We start from the raw sequence: 19869 nt of genomic DNA, 5'->3' as shown, positions 1-19869 counted from the left end.
GACTCATCAAGAAAAAAAGAGACAGGACTCAAATAAATAAAATCAGAAATGAAAGAGGAGAAGTAACAATTGTCACCAAAGAAATACAAAATATTATAAGAACATATTACAAACAACTATATGGCAACAAATTGGAAAATCTGAAACAAATGGATACATTTCTAGAAACATCCAATCTTCCAAAATTGAATCAAGAACCATAGAATCTGAATAGAAAGATTACAACTAGTGAAACTGAAGCAGTATTTAAAAAAAAAACAACAAAAAAACCCCCTCCCAATAAATAAAGATATGGACCAGATGGCCTCACAGCTGAATTTTACCAAACCTTCCAAAAAGAACTAATACTTACTCTTCTCAAACTATTCAAAAAAATTCAAGAGAAGGGAAAACTCTCAAGCTCATTTTACAAGGTCAGCATTATCATTTCCAAATCATATAAGGACACTACAAAGAAAGAAAATTATAGGCCAATTTTTCTGATGAACATAGATGCTAAAATCATCAACAAAATATAACCAAACCAGACCCAGCAACACATTTAAAAGGTCATATACCCTGATCAAGTGGGATTTATTCTGGGAATGCAAGGCAGGTAGAATATCTGCAAATCAATGAACATGATACCTACACAAACAAAAGGAAGGATGAAAAACACACTGTCATATCAATAGATGCAGAAAAAGCATTTATAAAATGTATCACTTATTTATTTAAAAAAAAAGCAAACCTCTCAGCAAAGTGGGACTAGAGGGAACAACATACCTCAACATAAAGGCCATATGTGACAAACTCACAGCCAACATCACCTCAATGAGCAAAAACTAAAAGCATTTCTCTTAAGATCAAGAAAAAAACAGGGATGTCCATTTTCTTTTTTTTTTTTTCATGACTAAGTTATTTATTTAAGCCACCTCCTGCTATTAGCAAAGAGATGGAAGATTAGCATACTTTAGTCATCATTTGATATTAGGAAAGAAGGTCAGCTTAAGGTCCCATACATTTTTCTGGTCCGCGTGCAGAGTAATGGTCCAAACCAGCGCTGTGGTCCCCATTGGGCAGTGGTCCAGGTTCTCTCTATTCATCTTCATAGCCGGTGGGAAGTGGATTCACGTGAGAGTTATGGAACAGAGTATGGTTACCATCTCCCCAGGGAAAGGGCTTGGACCTGATGCGAAGATGGGGGTAGGCGACAAACTCGGGTCTTTCATGCTCTCCGTGATGCGACTTCAGAAAGACGTTCAGCATGCTCACTCCCACCCCGGGGAGCACAACAAAGTAGGTAAGGGCTTTCCACATGCGAGCTGATCCCTCTTCACCGTGGGCACCACTTGACATAGACCGTGCTAGCTGTGGCCGGAAACGACCTAGCAGCTCAGAAACCCGGGACCCAGCCGCCGCCGCCATTTTTGGCCAAGACCTTGGGATATCCATTTTCACCACTCTTATTCAACATAGTACTGGAAGTCCTAGCCAAGCAATCAGACAAGAAGAAGAAGTAAAAGGCATTCAAATTGGAAACGAGGAAGTAAAACTGTCATTATTCACAGATAACACATTATTGTACATATAAAACCCTGAAGACTCCACCAAAAAGCTACTAGATCTAATAAACTATTTTGGCAAAGCAGAAGAATACAAAATCAATACTATTTAGAAATCAGTGGCATTTCTATACACCAGTAATTCACTATCAGAGAGCAAAACTAAGAAAACAATCCCATTTACTATTGCAACAAAACAAAAACAACATACCTAGGAATAAATTTAACCAAGGAGGTAAAAGACCTGCATTCAGAAATTAGAGGACATTGAAGAAAGAAACTGAGGAAGATAAAAATAAGTGGAAGCACATACTGTGTTCATGGACTGAAGAATTAACATCATTAGAATGTACATAGTACCCAAAGCAATCTATAGATTCATTGCAATTTCTATTAAAATACCAATGGCATATTTCACAGATCTAGAACAAATATTCCAAAAGTTTATATGGAACCAAACAAGAACCCAAATAGCCTAGCAATCTTGAGAAAGAAAAAAAAAGTCGGAGGTATCACAATACTTGATATCAAACCATACTACAAGGCCATTATAATAAAAGGAACCTGGTACTGGCATAAGAACAGGCATATAGATCAATGGAACAGAACAGAGAGCCCAGAAATAAACCCATGCCTTTATGGTCAATTAACACTTGACAAAAGAGGCGAGAGTATACAATGGAGTAAAGACAGTGTCTTCAAAAAATGTTGGGAAAACTGGACAGGTACATGCAACAAAATGAAACTAGACAACCAACTTGCACCATACACAAGAATAAATTCAAAATGGATAAAAGACTTGCATGTAAGTGTTGAAACCATAAAATCACAGAAGAAAACATGGACAGTAAAATCTCGGGCATGTCTCATGGTGACAGTCTTTCTGATATATCTCCTTGGGCAAGGGAAACTAAAAAAAAAAATAAAGAAATGGGACTACACCAAACTAAAAAGCTTTTGCACAGCAAAGGAAACCCTCAACTAAATGAAGAGACAACTCACTGAATGGGAGAACACATTTGCCAATGATACATCTGATAGGAGGCTAATAACCAAAATTTGTAAAGAATTCATACAACACCAAAAAACTCCAAACAATCCAACTTAAAAAATGGGCAAAGGACCTGAATAAACACTTCTCTAAGGAGGACATACAGATGACTAGTAGATCTATTAAAAGATGCTCAATGTCACTAATCATCAGAGAGATGCAAATAAAACCACGGTGGGATATCACTTCATATATTGATGGCAGAATGGCTACCATCAATATATCAATAACGAGTGCTGGTGAGGATGTGGAGAAAAGGGAATCCTAGTGCATTGTTGGTGGGAATGCAGTCTAGTGCAGCCAGGGTAGAAAACAGTATGACGATTTCTCAAAAAACTAAAAATGGAACTGCCATTTGACCCAGTGATCCCACTTCTGGGAATATATGCTAAGAATCCCCAAACACCAATTGGAAAGAATATATGCACCCCTATGTTAGTAGCAGTGCTATTTCACAAGCCAGGATCTGGGAACAGCCCAAGTGCCCATCAGTGGATGAGTTGATAAAAAAAAGCTGTGGTACATTTACACGATGGAATACTACATGACCATAAAAAGAAGGAACTCTTACCTTTTGCAACAGCATGTGTGGGCCTGAAGATTATTATGCTAAATGAAATAAGCTAGTCAGAGAAAGACAAATACCGTATGTCTCACTTATATGTGGAATCTCATGAACAAAATAAACTGATGATTAATAGAAATAGAAGCATAGTTACATGGAACAGACTGACAACTGTCAGAGAGGAAGGGGGGACTGGGTAAAAAGAAGGTGAAGGGATTAGCCAAAGAACATATATGCATAACCCATAGACACAGATAACAGTGTGGTGATGGCCAGAGAAAGGTGGGGCGAGGCTTTGGTGGAGGTGGGCAAAAGGGGGAGGGTGAATGGAAACATGTGTAATAGTGTTCAACAATAAAAATAAAGTAAAATATCAGCTTAAAAATAATAATTGTACCCCTAACTACCGTCTTTAGTAAATACTCTTAAATGATAGTCATCAGTAGAAAGACAAGGATTTAGAACCATAAGAGTTCAATTAAGCAAGGCTCGTTAGAGGTAACTATATCTTCAAAAGAAACCAACAGAGGTGTGAACTGTATACATTCTTGACAATGAGGCGTGCTTTCCTGGACCCAGATTTAGATCTCAATGTGAGAAGCATTCTCTGTCTTGCCAGCATGTGTTCTTGTCTTGCTTAGACTTTTAGTAAGTGTGATAAAAAGGGGAAGGTGTCAAATGTGTGACAGAAAAATGATTAGACTAGAGGTCTGAGCAAGAGAGCAGGGTGGTCATATTACATTATTTTTTGTATTTATTTATTTAACTCATTTTTATATTTAAGTATAGTTGGTATGAGATCTTATGTTGGCTATATTAGTTCCAGGTGTACAATTGTACACCTATATGTTGCAGGTGTACAATATAGTGATTCAACATTTTTATACCTTACAATGGTGATCACCCCACTAATTTTAGCACAGAAACCAGAAAGATTAAAAACAAAAACAAGCTGGTATTCAGATCAGGTAGAGCTACCACTCACCTGCTGAGTTCCAATTTCACATTCCATTCTACATTGATGAAATGTAATGATGTACCTTCAGCTGTGTTGGAAACCCTATTTGTATATTTACAAGGTCATTATCTTCAGCAAGAGATACCTGCACTGAGCCCAGCAATTACCACCTCTGTCTCTCCACATATTAGCACACACACACACCACAGCCCAGCAATTACCACCTCTGTCCCTGCACACATTAGCACACATACACAACACTGATTTGTACTTTCCTATCAAACTACTCTTTCCCTTTTTAATTAGAATGTTTTCAGAAGCAAAGCCTATCGTTAAGGCCATGTATGCTCCCCTTATAAATACCAGTTGCCAGCCATTAATTATCTCCTGATGAATTACTTTAGAAGGAGGCTTTATAATGCTTATTTTAAAAATGAAGTTTCTTTTCCTTGCTTTTGGTGCCCCCATCCTCATACTTAGTTAACCATTTTGAATTCCACATAAGAAAAATGTTCCCTTTTCTTCTGCTTCAGGATATATGATCTGTATTTAGATAGTGTGAAGATTTTTTCCATACTTAAAGGTGGAAACTTTTTGTAGGTCTGGACCTCACTGTTCAGAAATTTCTTGGCTAATCCGTGAGGGAAAGAACATGAGAACGTTGGGTAGAAACAACTGAAGTCTCTGAGAACAAACACCTTAACATTTCACAAATATCCAGAGTTGCATAACCATTGTAGTGACTGAAGCACTGGAACTCATCCAGTAATCCTGTAATTCGATAATTACACAGTTGTGAGTTTATGCTGCTCTTGAGTTGGGGAGACGTCCTTGTGCATACACGTCAAATCTTTTTTTTTTTTTACATCATTATATATAAAATGTATATACTGACTTAGGAATTGAAGTGTAATATCTCCCAGCATAAAATACGTAAAAGAAAAATTTAAGTCAGGTAATGCTAAAGTGAGCACTTCTGTACTAACTTCCCTGGTTCATGGACAGTAGAGAATTTTGGATCCTAGGTAAGTTTTATAGGGACCGTTCATCATACAAGTACACACACATGAGAAAAGTTAATTGTACAAGGAAAATCTTAAATTTTCCTTTCCTTCATATTAAATTGAAACAATCACATTCCTAAAAGGGCAAAAATATGTCAAGAAACCCAAATTACAATTTCTTATATTGCTTACACCCTTAATCAGAGCAGAGACAATTGTGTCTATGTTCATTTAAAGGGTCTGGCTGGTTCCTAAATCTAAGAGTAGTTTGAATCTTGAGATTGACTCCTACTTCTGGAACTCCTGTCCTGTTTGGCTGAACCTAGTGGCTCTCTCAGAATGTGCACGTACTCTATGCTCTATGCAAGGCAAAGAACCAATACTGTGGCATTTACAAACATGAACAAGGGATGGTTCTTGTGTCTACACTGTTTAGAGTTCAGTTGTATAGGTCATCTCAGTTCATTCATATCTTGCAGGCTGGAGACTAAACAAAATCAACGTGTCCTTAGAATTAATCACAGTGCTCTCTACTTCCCATAGCCCTGTGCTTTATCTTTGCTCTAGTTATGTTTTTTTGCATGTTTTGAGGCCCCACATCCCCAGTCCCCTCAATCTCCAGCCTCTGTTCTCTGTAATCTCCAGGGAACAGAGGCACAGGCTAATACATGCCTGTATTACTACAGGGTCAAGGATGTGCTCGTGGAGGGTAGACTCTCAAAAAATGCTTTTAAATCAAAGAATGCATTTGCTTATTTAGGCTTTGTAGTTGCAGTGGGTCTGCTTGTTCTGTACCAATATGGAAGTGGTAAGAAGCTGGTCAACCTTTGGCCAGAGGTCCCTACACTAAAAATCCTCTTGAATGTACTTCATATCATTGCAGAGAGAAAGAGTGGAATGAGATAATCAGAAGTCAAAAGCTGGGGGTTTTGTCTCAGCTCAGTCACTAATTACTTATTTAACCTTGGGCGGACACAATCACTATCTCAGTTTCTTCATCTGTGAAAGGGGGATAATAATGACTGGCTTAGCTATTTCCCACGATTGCTTTGAGAATCAAATGAGATAAACACATATACTTAAAAGTGTTTTTGAAAAGGCCAAAGCACTGCACAAATTCAAGGCATTATCTTGCAAAGAAACCTTACTTTTAATTCCTGCATCACACATCCCTCATTTCCTGGGGTATGTGGTGAGATACATGGAGTAAGTAGCTCAACCTATGCTTGGTATGTACCCCAGAATCTCTTCTGCAACATTTATAGTGTTTCACTGATTCAGCCTGGGATTCTCCAAAACACATAGATTTTCTGTCACTCTTGCATCTCTCTCCAATTCATATAGCTATAGATGCTCCTCATTCAATATTTATTTAAGACACATATTACTGAGCATACAGGTGCACTATCTATCATGCTAGGAACTTGGGCAAAAGAGACAAATAACACAGTATTTCTGCCCTTAAGGGGTTTTATAGCCTTTTGGATCTGAGAGAACAGATATGAAAACAAATGTGCCCAATTCTGCACTTGTTTTGGGAGGCAATTTTACATATAAGTTTTAATTAGTAAAGATATATATATATTAGTAAAGAGATATATATATATGTGTATATATATATATATATATACACATTTTTAGTTTTGACTAAAATGAAAACTAGTGATGGCCCTTACCCATATTTTTCTACTGCTAATGGCCTATAGATTTTAGTTTGACATTGGACAGATTTTTTTTTTAGATGAAAGTTTATGAGATCCCATTTCTTTGTATCAGTGAAGCTATAAAACTTTGAGGAATAGCAATAGCTATGACTAGTTATAAGATCACCTGAATGTTTTCCTAATAATTTCTCCTATAAAGTAGAATTTTCTTTGACTAGAAGTACTGTTTTTGGGGAAGATAATTCCCAATCCAGTTGAGCAATTAACTGCTGAGTACATTTGAGGCTAACACCTCCAGGAACCACCTGGCATTTCATGTCCTCAGCTGCTATTTGAGTTTTGAGACACCACTGTAAGACCCCCTGGCCTCTGATCGGGATCAGGGAAGTAGTGAAATAGTCACCTAAATGTGCACAGTGGAATTTAGGCTCAGCTTTGGGGAGAGGTCACCAGTAGAAAACATATTTCAGTGCAAGTCTATCCTTTTGATCAACCAGGCTACTCACAGCTCTCCCTAAAGTAGTCAATAGTTCCTGCTACTACTGAACATAGTTTCCCTCCTTCTGGCTATATTGATCTCTTATCTTGCCTGCTTAGCTAATCTATCAAACCTCCTTTTCTTTCCCCTGCATTTCCTATGTCCATCATGCCTCAAGATACTGAGGTCATTGCTAAATCCTTGACTGTCCTTTCCTCTTTCATTGAAGCAATTGCTAGTCTTAGGAGCCAATGTCCATCTTTTCTGCCTTCCCATAGCCTCTACCGAAGTCCTTATCTTCCTACTTTAGGGAGCAGGCTGTGGTCTCCATTGTTCAGCTCCCTCTATACTTGTTCCATTGCCTGGAACAGCTTAGATCACTGAACATGAGAAATCTCCTCTTCTTTATCAACTTCTTTAATCTTCTTGTCTTCCAACTTTTGGTCCAGCTGTTGAGATTGTCCTAGAAGCCTTACCTGACCACCCCTGGGCTGGGGTACGATTCAATGTCCCTTAGTTGTCACACTGGATCTTAATTGTTGGCCACTTGTCTCTCTTTATCCCCCTACTCCTCATACAGGATCTGGCCTGTGCTAAATATTCATCAAATACTGGCTCATAGCTTGGACATACTTGTTCTCATCTCTCAGTCTTTGCCAATTCCAGTTTCTTCCCTCGATTTTCAGATCCCTTTTTTGTTTTGTTTTTACCCATTTATATCCATAACTTCTTTCAAAACATGTTTTTAAAGACACCTTTTCAGTCATAGCCTCTACTTCCACACACAACATTTACTCTTTATTCCTCCTGCCATTATGGGAATGTATGTAATAAATTTAACATAACAATTCCTAAAACATTGTATGTTAACATAATAACCACTTTCCTTAAAACAATCACCTTGAGAAATTGTGTACTATTGTCATAGTAATGTCATAGCCACAGTCTTTCTGGAGCCATTCTTCTGAATGTATTTTAAAAAGGATAAATCTAATCTTTGCAAGTGATTTTTAGAATTGTATACAGTCAAATCAGTATGAACTATATTTAGTGAGTAAAGAGAATGACCAAGTTGATAACGCTATATGTTAGCAAATAAAAAGTAATGTTATTATCTTTCTCTGAACATATTTGCACAAGGGAAATTCCAAAACAATTGGATTATGTTATTTTTGAAAAGACTTTCTTGCATCCCAAGGTGACTACTTTTAATAATAGCACTTGCTTATCTATTATAAAGTGCTTATTAAAATCCAGTGGGAATTTTACAGGCCTATGATCATGCTTATTTGTATTTGTTTAGTGTTTTTTTTTTATATTGTAGTTGAACTGCTATTATGTGATAGATGCTGGGAATGAATAAGGCCATGGTCCTTGTCCATCATGATCTCCTAATCTAGTTGAAAAGATAGAAATACAAATAGTCCTGTGTGAAAAATAGATATCAGTGTAAGATAAAGAAGCAGTATAGTGAAGGGACTGTCTGTGAGGGGGAAGAATTTGTTACAGTGCTGCCAAAGCCTTCTCAGGGCTGAAGGATGAATAGTTAGAAGTTCACCAAGAGGAGGAGGGAAGGGGACTGCAAGAGTCATTCAAAGTCAAGGGAACAGAAGGTACAGAGACAGAAACAAGAAGATATGTTTGGGGGAATCTCAAGTCATTCAATACTGTTATTGTGTAAAGTTCACAATAGGGCAGAGAGGACAAGAGGGGGGACCGAGTGAAAAAAAGCCTTGTATTTATCATTTTTAGAAGTATGGACTGTGTCCTGTAGAAGCCAGGGAAAGGCCCTGTGAATAGGATTTCCCTTCCCAACAGGACCATAAATCTCCATATCCAATTAGTCACATAGGGTTGCTTGCCTGCCCCCCCAATATATTTTTTTCAAGATCGTCTCAGATACATCCCGTTCTTTCCATTTGATATCTACCTCATTAATTCAGACCTCCATCAACCCATGCCTGCCTGGGCTGTTTCACAAATCCCTGACTGACCCTTGATGAACAAAAGTTCACTTTTTGTTACTGACAATTTTGCACAGGGTTATCAGAGCAACCTTCCTTTCAATCAAGTTTCCCTCCTGTTCCAAAACCTTCAATGGTTTTCTATGACCTGAGAGTTAACTACCCACCTTCCCTTCCCACTCCTCACTCCCCACTTTTCAGCTTGTCTTTCAAAGTCCTGCATGATTTGGTCCCAACCCTCTATCTCTCCTTGACTCCTGTCACAACTAATAGTGACAGAAGTCATTTACTGCTTCCCTTATCTGTGCCTTCACTTTTATGGTGGTTCTCCCTGGGAATGCTACACCCTCACAACGAGGACATTACTTTTTTAGACAGGAAAGGAGAGGAAGTGAAAGAAAGAAGCATCAGTTGGTTGCCTCCCTTATGCCCGGACCAGGGATCCTACAAGCTGGCAACCTAGGTATGTGCCCTGACTGGGAACGGAACTGATGCTTTTTGGCTTCCTGGACGACGTTCCAACCAAGTGAGGCACACTGGCCAGGGCAGCTCATCTCTTACACATAACAAGCCCACTTATACCCATGCCTAATCATATCTCCCACACTCTTGCTTTGGAATTAACCAATATTCTGGTGCTGTTCTATTACTATATACTGGGCAGTATGCATCCATAAGTAATATATGGCAATGTTATGAAAAAGTTTAAATAGATATATGGTATATTTTATGTGTCCTTCTGCAATTAGTTTTTTCACTATCATCGTAATTTTAAGATTTATCCCTATTGACCTATGTGAATACAGTCTTTTAAATTGGTGTGTCGCATTGCATTTTATAAATATACCATACATCACTCATTCGTTCTTCTATGGGTGGGCATTTAGGTTGTTTCTAATTTGGGACTATTATAAACAAAGTTACAATGAATATCCTTAGCTGGTCTCCTTGTCCTTACAAATTTTATTGGCCCATCCCAGTTTCCCCATGAAAAGCCCGCTCCGAATCCTGCAACCAGAGGCTGCAAAATCTCCGTTCTCAAAAGTATCTTGTGCCTCACGCGTCTGTAGTACCATTCCATTGTGCCCAGCAAAGGAACAAATGAGTGAATGAATGAGTAAATGAATGGTGCAGCACAAGCCAGTTGATGGCTCTGTTCTAAGTGGCCTTTGGTCCCCTACCCTCATTTTCTTGACAGCGCTGGTCCTCTACCGCATTCCCCCAGTTAGTCCAGGAGGGTGTGGATGTGTGGGTGTGGGGGAGATACCTAGCTCACCGAGTGAGGGCTGGCTCTCCCCGCAAGTTCGAGATCTCGGCCACTTTAGTGTCTGAAGTTCAGCGTCCCCCTTCAGCAAGGCCGGGCCCAGCTATGAGCTCCGAAGTCGACGGCGTTAAGGCGCGTCGGAACCCGACGCGGGTAGGGGGAGGCTGGTGGATGTCTGAGGACTTGTAGTAGATCCCTCCGCGCGCGGCTCGGGCCGGCGCTTCTTCCTGCGGGAAACCCCTGGGTGCTGAAGGCGGCGGAGCTCAGCCGCGGCGACAGGGGGCGGGGCTTGAGGTGGGAGGAGGAGGCTGAGGCGGAAGGACACACGAGGCAACTTTGTTGCACACCCGAGAAAGTTTGCCTTAGAGCTTCGGGCGGCGGCTGAGGCGGCGGCCCGGGATCGGCTGATTAGCGGTGGAAGGAGTGAAGGCATTAGCCTGAGTTTTGGGGCGCAGCGCGAGGCCGTGAGCCGCGGATAGGAGGAGGAAGGAGAAAGTAGGGGCTCCTCTGTAGGGACCCCCTCCCCATGTGGATCTGCCCCGGCGGCAGAGGCGGCGGTGGAGGCGACCGAGAAGATGCCCGCCCTGCGCCCGGCTCGGCTGTGGGTGCTGCTGGCGCTCTGGCTGTGCCGCGCGGCCCCCGCGCGTGGTGAGTATCAGGCTGGGGGTGCTGTCCCCGCGCTGCGGTCCTCGCACCGCCGCTCCCGCCGTGGCCGGCCAGCCGAGGTGATCCTCCGGTCCCTTCTTTGCGAGGAGGCCGGGCTCTGCCGTCGGCGCGGAGTGAGGCCACTTGGTTCCCGAAAGTTTGGACATCGTGGGGGCCCCTCCCTGGGTGCGTCCCCTCCCCCGCGCTCCCCGCCGCCGCCTGCTTCCCTAGGCGGGTGGCCCCACACACGCCTCCTCGGCCGGGCAGCGAGGCTCAGAAACTCCCTTTCTCGAGCACAGAGTTCAGGGTGTTGGGCAGTTTTGCCCTTTTGGTTCCGCGTTTCCCGGGGTTGAAGGGGAACCGAGGGCGGGCTGCCCGCGACAAACCATCGCCAGCCGCGGACCGCAGAGGGGCTGAGCAAAGGAATGCCAGGTTCTGGCCTGGAGGAGCGGAGGCAGGGCCTCCCAGCCCAACTGCTTGCACCTTCCCGGCCGGACGGAGTGTGCCAAAGGGGAGGCACACAATCCGGGTGGGTGGGGTAGGTTTGGATGGGACCAGGGTTTCGCGGTGCGCCTGAGCCCTGACACCCGGAATGCGTGGTCCGAGTGAATCCGGCGTGTTGTGCTCCATTCTCTGAAAGGTGGAGGCAGGAGTAGTAGCAAAACTGGTGTGGCTGCATGCTGGGCCACATGATTTAAAAAATCTCAACTGCTGTTATTCTTTCCGAGGCGCGGAGCTCCGGCGCTGTTTCAGAGTCCGTGTCCAGCCCCAGGAATGTGGTGTGACGATCACCAACTTCTCCAACCTGGCAGCCGCGTTTGCTGCTCTTTTGGCAGGTTGGGGGTGGGGCATGGGAGGGTGAGGAAAAGTGGAGACCTTAATTCAAAGTGCTTCCTCAGAAAGCCTCTTTATGGTTGGATATTTGCAGCAGTCTTTCTGAACACGGTTGGGTCAAGGAAAGGAAGTCGAATCATTTTTTACCCATCCCACCCACTGCCTCAGTTTCCAAATTTTTCAGACTGTTTAGTGGAAAGAGTTTGGGCTTTAGAGCTCTGCTTTGTAATCCTGGGTTCAAATCCAGCTTTGCTATATAAATTCACCAATAAAATGGGAATGAAATTACCCAGCTAATAGGATTAATTAAGAGAATGTATATTGAACCCATGGCAGTCAAAAGGTATTCATAAAGTCCTTTCAGGGCAGAGCTGTTTTTTACTTTTTCTGAACGCCCTGCTTTCGGTGGGATGGTGGCTTGTGTATGGGATGGTGGTTTATGTATGTTTGTTGAAAGCAGCCTAATCTGAGGGAATCTTTTACCTTGATTAAAAAAAAAGGAAAAACCCAACCCTTGGTACATGAGCAATGTCTCTTTGCAAAGGAAAGGTAAGGAGATGAGCTTCAGAAAAATTTGCTCTTTGTTCATTGTTAACAGGCAGTCGACATGCCAGTCACAGATGTTGAAAGAGAACAAGGTTATCACCGTGCTGGGTTGTTCAGAACCAACCAGATCCTTTTTGGAAAGTTCAAATTCCACACACCTCTAGGTTTCTAAAACTTTCATGAGTGGATGAGGAGGTTCTGTGATGATGTCAAACCTGTTGTTTCGGGAGCATTTAACAAAACACATACAATGGTAGTTTTGCCTTTCTTCTTTCTTTGAGTGAGAGCTTTAGTATTAAGTGTGGATTTAGAACAGAGAGGAGTATAAACAATGGGCTAGTCTGAGGGTTACACTCCCTGGTCTGCCATTAACTTGTTTTAGTAAATAACTTCATGTTTATGATCTGTTGTCTTCTCACCTGTGAAATAGAAGAAATAACCTACATTAGAGAATTGGAGGGAATAATAAATATGATTGCAGCGCAATTTTCAAAATTAAATGTTAAATGATCAGACATCAAGAAGAATTATTCTGACAAACAGGACTTCTCTCATTCTAGAACCTCAGTACATAGAAAGTTGTTCTCTTTTTTACTTCTGCATTGATGAGGTATTGCTATTACTAGCAAGCTTTTAGGTAAATGAGTTGAATGTTGGTCAATTAGCTCAAAGGACAAGATTTAAATATTTTGATTTTTAGACAGGTGTTCTCCAGATGCTAAACTGCAATAGAAGAGATTAAAAAAACCATTTCTTGGTACAAATCTTAAATTTTTGCAGAGTTTGGCAGTGTTTTGCCAAGGTACCAATTGTAACATACTCTTCCAAACTTTGGGGTGTTCCTGTATTTGGCCTGTGGCCAATTCTTAATTTAAACATCACTGAGTTCCTAAGGTAAGGAGCTGTCAATGCATCCATTTGATTGTCTACACAGCTACCCAAGACCACCTCTTGCTTCTTATTTTCTTTTGCTTTGCAGTGTGACTGACTCCCTAGTTTTGCTGCCTTCTAGATAATTTATCAGCTGCATTTTTCTCTTGCTTTTAAAGAAAAAAATCACCAAGAGCAAATTTTTTTTTCAGATGGAGCTGAAACTCTTTTTCTTTCTTCCTATTCTTTATTATTATTCTATTTTGGGAGGGGGGAGATGGAATGACAGTAATTATTTCTGGTCTCTTTTTGTTTCCCTCAGTTTTGATTTTTAAAGATATTTACCCACATTTTCTGCATCATTCCCACTCTACTACCTCTGTAGTCTTATGGCACTGAGGAGTAGCTTCTGGTTCACCTGAATTGTATTTGCTGACTTTGAGACCTTTAGAAATGTTTAGATTCAGTGGGATATGCTTGGATGCTTCAGAGCAGCCTTACAATACATTTTAAAAATATCATACCCACAGAAATTTTATTTTGCCCACAAAATTTGCATTGATTTAGTTCCCACTTTCTGATGCCATCCCTAGTAGTCCTCCTCCTTACTCTGTCCACTGTGATAGAACAAAGCTCCATATCCTGGCTGCATCAAAATCAGCTGGGGTGATTTTGGACTCAATACCCAGGGATTCTGATACAGTAGGTCTGAGAATTTGTATTGCTCAAGGTTTATAGGTGATTCTAATATAGTAATTTGATTGGAACCTATTGATAGTTCATTAGTTTGCCTTCAGGTTTGTGTGTATATGGGTTTGTTCCTTCTTAATTTTAATAATTTCTAGAATGAACCTAATCTTAGCTATTCCAGTGTTTAACTCTCTATTTTTATCATAAAAGTTATAGAGTATAATGCCAATTCTTCATCATCTTGGCGCAGTAGGTCTTCATTTTCTCCTTAGAAGAGCTTTATATATTTGAATGCTATTATTATAAGCTTCTCACCCCCCTTTTTTCCTCTGTTAATCTGTTTTTCTTCAAGCCTCATTCAAATATGTCATTTTGGACCTTCTATCTATTTGCCCTTAATGGCTTTAGAGTGAAAAATTCTAAGCCATGATTTGGATGACAATATAATAGGAGAGTTTACATATTTGGTTATTGTGTTTACACTCCTTATTTCTTGATATTTTCTACCTGGATGTCACAACTTGATCCTATCATTTTCCCCCCACCTTTTCCTGATTCTCCTTTTCCTCTCTTCTTCCCTTTCTCTGCAAATGACTTGAAGTCAAAAGGTTTTATTTTCTTGTACTCCTCTCTTTATGTATGTATTTTATAATTATATAAAAATATTTTGGAAATATTTAAAAAATATAAAATATTTTGGAAAGATCACTGGCCTAGGAGCCAGAAGACCAATTTCTCCTCCAGATCTATTACTAATTATTCTTGTAATTTTGTGGGCAGGGCACTGTTTTGGTCCTTCATTTGCTTAGGTACTTTGTTCATAGTCACTGAGCCAATTACAGAGTTGAGACTAGAATCTCTTTCTTCTGGCCCTTAGTCCAGTGCCTCATTTGCTCTTCGTACCACTTATATCTCTTGTACAAATGAGGTTGTATACACAAAAACACTCAGAACATCCTAAAGTGCTTATTGTTAATGTGTGCTTCTGGTGGGGAAAAGAATTGTCTTTTCATTTATGTTTATTTATAATTAAACATTTATGTGTTTATTATAATTCTCACTCCTTCCTCTGTACCTATCACAATGCCTTGGCCTCTACTAGGCTGTCAATAAATATTTATTCAATTGGACAACTACTTTTAGTTATTCTCTTATTCTGCACTACTATGGTACTCTAAGACAGTTTGTTGTTGTTGTTGTTTTAATAAGTGTTTGCAAGAATCATTGCTTACCTTACATTTGGGGGAAAACCAAATTTTCCCCTTCCCCAAATGTTGTATTTAAACTTACTATTTTGAATTTCTGTCTCTCTCTTTTTTTATCACTTCTGCAATTCATGAAGGTCACTTTGACTTTGGTATTTAGCCTCAAAGGCACTGGCATCCACCACCAGTCTCTCACTTGAGTTGCTTCTACTGCTTCCTGTATTACTATATTACTGGGTCAGCAATTTCTATTATTTTGTTCAGAATTAGGATACCTTGATGTAATTTGATCATTTTAGGGACTGCTGGAATAGTGTTTTTAATTTTTTTAAATTAAAGTTAAGTATATTTAAATGATATTTTGAGACTTTTTTTTCCTTTGGGATCTGGATATTGCAAACTTGTACTTGACTAAGGATATGTACATTTAGTAAAGTTTGTTTTTGTTTTTCCCCCACCAAGAGAGTTCCTAAAAAACCACTGCCACTGACAAAACCTCTAAAGGTGAGAAAATAAATAAATAAAATTTTGAGAGAACCAGAAAGTTTGTGAGCTATATCCACCACAAGATTTGCTCCTTGATGGTAGGGACTATGTCATAGGCATCCCTTCTCTGGCCTACAAAACCTGTCTGGCGTGTGCCCAACATGCAGAGTCAGCGAGCAGCAGGTTTTGGTCACAGCACCTGTGGTTCCTACTCTGTCCTTTCCACCTCTGAGACATTCTGGAGGAGAGGCTGATGAGTCAGGGGTGTGTCTTTATGCTCCTTTCTCCTTTGAAGAGAAAAGATCAGTTGAAAGCTGACCACACCTACAGACTTTTATGCTATCTCTTTTTATTAATTAATGGGTAGCTTAAATTTTCCTCTTTATTGACTTATGTGTTGGCAGGAACTTTAAATTATTGGGTTGGCCAGAAAGTTTAGTTTTTTACCTATGATGGCTCTAGTAGTGCTTGGTTGTCTTTAACTTCATTCAAAACAATTTGTTAGATTGTATGGTGACTAGTGTCATATCAGCATGCATTTAAAAACAACTTATTAAAATTGGTGAATTTTTGTGTACCCATTTTAATGCTGAAGATGGAAGAAAATATACAACATTTTGGGTGTATTATGCTTTATTATTTCAAGAAAGATAAAAATGCAACTGAAATGCAAAAAAAAAAGATTTATGCAGTATATGGAGAAGGCGCTGTGACTGATCAAACATGTCAGAAGTGGTTTGTGGAGTTTCTTGGTACTGTTGAAATTTTGGCCAAATAATTCTTTGCTATGGGCCTGTCTTATGCATTGGAAGATGTTTAGTAGCACCCCTGGCCTCTACCCACTAGAAGTCAATAGCGGGAGATAGCTGACATACTCAAAATAACAAAATCAATAAAGTTATTGGTGAAAATGAAAAATGTGTCTTTTATTTTATGGAAAAAATCATACAGACTTTTTGGCCAACCCAAATACGTCTAGTCCTGTCCATACCATGTTGGATGTGATCCTCTTACAACATCCTGGTCAAGAGGTAGCCTGTCTTCTTTCTGCTTGTACACCTTTTGTGATAGTTCCCTGCCTCTAGAGGCAGGTTAGTCCATCTTTAAACAGCTATAATTCTTATATAGATCTTATATTCATCTGTAATCTGTCTTATTATGACTTGCCTCCATCTTCTCAGGAATTTGCCTCATAAAGTTATGAGCCTTGTGTGGGTGATAGGATCCAAAAGGGGTACCCTTTACCAAACTGACATCTATCCTTTTGTAAAAGGAGTTAAACCCACAGAGGAGCATGAAGATGAGATCCCATCTGGGGAGTTCTCCTGGACATTGGAAAAAAAAGGAGAAGAGTAAAGCTAAGAAAGGGAGATGATAAAAGCCATAGATTGGAGTGAGAAAAGTAAAACAGTTACTGTGCTAACTTAGGTATATATGTATGTGCCTGTAAATGCATGTTTCCATATCATAGTCTGGTATAAGCCCTACCTATTGGCTCTAAGATATATTATCTTTGTAGCTCTCTTAGTGGTATGTTAGGGAGCACTGTGGTGTGTTTTCATTCTTACTTTGTGTGTTTCCCTTAGCATCATGTGGTAGGGAGTATAGGGTATTCTGTTCTGCTAGATGTGTGGGAATCACTGACCAAGTAGAAGATAGGGTCCTGCTCCCAAGGGGTGAGTATCATCATGGAGACAAATGAGCATACAATTAGGAATATGAACTATAGTCATTTAGTCACTTATCTACACTCTCTAAAAGCAGTTTTCTGCTGTCAGGCTAACTGACAACTGTTGGGTCTGGGAGAGGAAACTCCAGGTCTACCAGGGAATAGCGACCCCCAGCTCACCCCTGCTGGGCTTGTGTGCTGTTCTCCTCTTTATCTGTTGTAATTTAGAAATATAAAAACTTCACTTGGGGAAAAGACAAAGACCTCTTTGTCTGGTAAGGGTGTAAATATAAATTTGGCACATGTTTGATGTCTATTATGTCTATTAGTGGGTTTGTGGCAAGAGAGAGGGCTGTGTTCTCAGCCTGGATGCCAAGCCTGATCTAGGACAAGTTAAGGTGGAAGTATCTTCTTTGGAAGATCTAGTTCCCAGTGGCAGTAGCTGAAGGAACTTCTTGTCACAGCCAGGCAATGACTGAGGTGTGGTATGGACACACCCAGAGTTGCTGCCTTAGGTGGGTGGCATTGATTAATCATACTGACATCTCCCTCACCCTCTTGTGCTTGTCTTGGCAAAACCCTGTTCTACCAGCTCCTCAGAGTTTGGGCTTTACTAGGTATGATTGAGCAAACTCTTGGGTGGGGGATGACATTTTACTGTTCTTTGCCACTGTTGAACTGAAGGCCAGTTGCCTTGGTCCAGCTCTGGTGTCCTTGGTCTTCTGGCCAGGCAGTGAGGGGCCTGGATCTCTCTTCCCTTTAGACTGAAGCAACTTCCTGAGAGGTGTGCCCTAGGGTAGTTTCTGGTCTTCAACTCAGTTCCTTTGTGGGATATTGGCAGCTGGGCAGTGGTTCTGGTTCTTTGAATACATCAGCCAAATATCATGCCAAGACGGACTCATTGTCTCACAAAGACAGGTTGGGTGTTGCAGAACCTGTTTCTGGGTTAAGAGTAGCTCTCCCACCCTCATATATATTTATTCATATGAAAAAAGTGTGTGTGTATTTTGTGAGGTAAGGAAAATACGATGATTAACATTTTGATTGGAGTCAGATATTGTCTTCCTAATAATATGTTGTCTTTTAACAAATAATATTGCTTTAAAATACAATTTTGCTTGCTGAATAAAGTGTTGTATGAGAAGCTGTGGTTACATTCTGAAGTATACTACCTTGTTCAGAAGCAGGTGCATTTTTTAAATTGTTTACTTCTTTTTCATCTCTTTTTACTCCCATCCCTCTTTTGTGAGGAGATTTTAGAAGGCTTTTACGCTTCAAAGATAAAATAGCCTATTTTAACTAGTACCTGACAGGGAGAGGTTGCTATGTTGGAATACTTAGCCAAGATTCAAATAAGAATAGTTGAATACTGTTTATTCACTGATATATTTTACTGAGTTTTTAAATATGAATAGTTAGAAAACTAGATAGTGCTAATGTATTAACTTCTCAAAATGGTAAGTGTGGTAAGCAGCAAAGAAACTTTTCCTTAATTCTTTGCTTTCACATGCTTTTGTCCAGAAAGTGGGGATTCATTGAAGTTTGAGGGCACGTACATTTTGATTATTACTTTTTATGTTTTTCCTTTGCTGTGAGCATGCTCTTATTTGCTAGATCTTCTTGAATTGGAAACATTAAAGACATTTACTTTACTGTAACATTTAAAGCACCTTCTAATCTTTATGAAGATTATTAGAGAAACACATCCTGTGAATTTTTTAAGTCTTTGGCATTATGTTACTTATTAAAGTAAGTTAACAATATATCATGGCTCTTGTGACACATTCTTTCTAAGAGATTTAAGGAAAATGGTTGTAACTACAAACAAACATTGTAACATTTTAAGGTAAGTTGACATAACAACAGAATTATTTGTTAAGTTTATGCGTAATTAACTTATCTATATTTTGATGATTTTCTCCGGCACTTATACAAGATTTTTGGAGGGTGGTCATGGTGGTGGTAGTATTTTACTGTTAATAATTTAGTGTACGTCTTTTACTTTTTTTTCCTACCTTAGTTTTAAAAAGTTGTTGATTCATAAGGTATATACAGTTTTCTGTTCTGCCTTTCTCTGGTGGTTATATATTTTTTTCACAAGTTGAATTTTAATGGTTAAATAGTATTCTAATAAGTTTACTATATTTTGATCATTCTCCTTTGGTGTGCTTGCATATTTGGTTGGTTTCAACTTTTTTTTCTGTATAAACGAAAATTATATTAATCACTTTTTATATAGAGAGAAATTTACCTCTTCAGGATTTTTTTCATTAAGCTAGATTCCCAGAAGAAAAATTAATATGTCAAAGAGAGTGATTTAAAAAGAAATCAGGAAACAGGATTAAAAAAATCAGGAAAACATAGGAGAAAATCAGAATGTCTAATAATACTACCATTTCCAACCAAAACACACAGTTAATATTTTGATAGAT

At 39.7% G+C, this 19869-nt stretch overlaps 2 protein-coding genes across 4 annotated transcripts in view; one reads left to right on the top strand and one right to left on the bottom strand.

Moving 5' to 3' along the window:
- NOTCH2 (notch receptor 2) overlaps positions 1–19869 on the top strand; it is a 196293-nt gene that overhangs the window by 32858 nt on the left and 143566 nt on the right. Inside the window, exon 1 of one of the 3 annotated variants that reach the window (XM_036015695.1) lies at positions 10828–11140. The exons of 1 other annotated variant lie outside the window; for it this stretch is intronic. In XM_036015695.1, coding sequence (XP_035871588.1) covers positions 11068–11140 — 73 coding nt within the window. In that variant the 5' untranslated portion in view covers positions 10828–11067. Of the gene's footprint in view, positions 1–10827; positions 11141–19869 lie in introns of those variants that run through there. One more of the 3 variants, XM_028502734.2, reaches the window with a different exon arrangement.
- LOC114488910 (cytochrome c oxidase subunit 6A1, mitochondrial-like) lies at positions 875–1419 on the bottom strand. Its single transcript, XM_036015696.1, has one exon. It carries the CDS (start codon positions 1405–1407, stop codon positions 1078–1080), a length of 330 nt encoding a protein of 109 aa, XP_035871589.1. The 5' UTR covers positions 1408–1419; the 3' UTR covers positions 875–1077.

This window comes from Phyllostomus discolor, chromosome 14 (genome assembly GCF_004126475.2).
Source record: "Phyllostomus discolor isolate MPI-MPIP mPhyDis1 chromosome 14, mPhyDis1.pri.v3, whole genome shotgun sequence".
Taxonomy (NCBI): Eukaryota; Metazoa; Chordata; class Mammalia; order Chiroptera; family Phyllostomidae; genus Phyllostomus; species Phyllostomus discolor.
The sequence above is the reverse complement of the archived record's forward strand: the minus strand, read 5'-3'. Positions and strand labels throughout refer to the sequence as shown.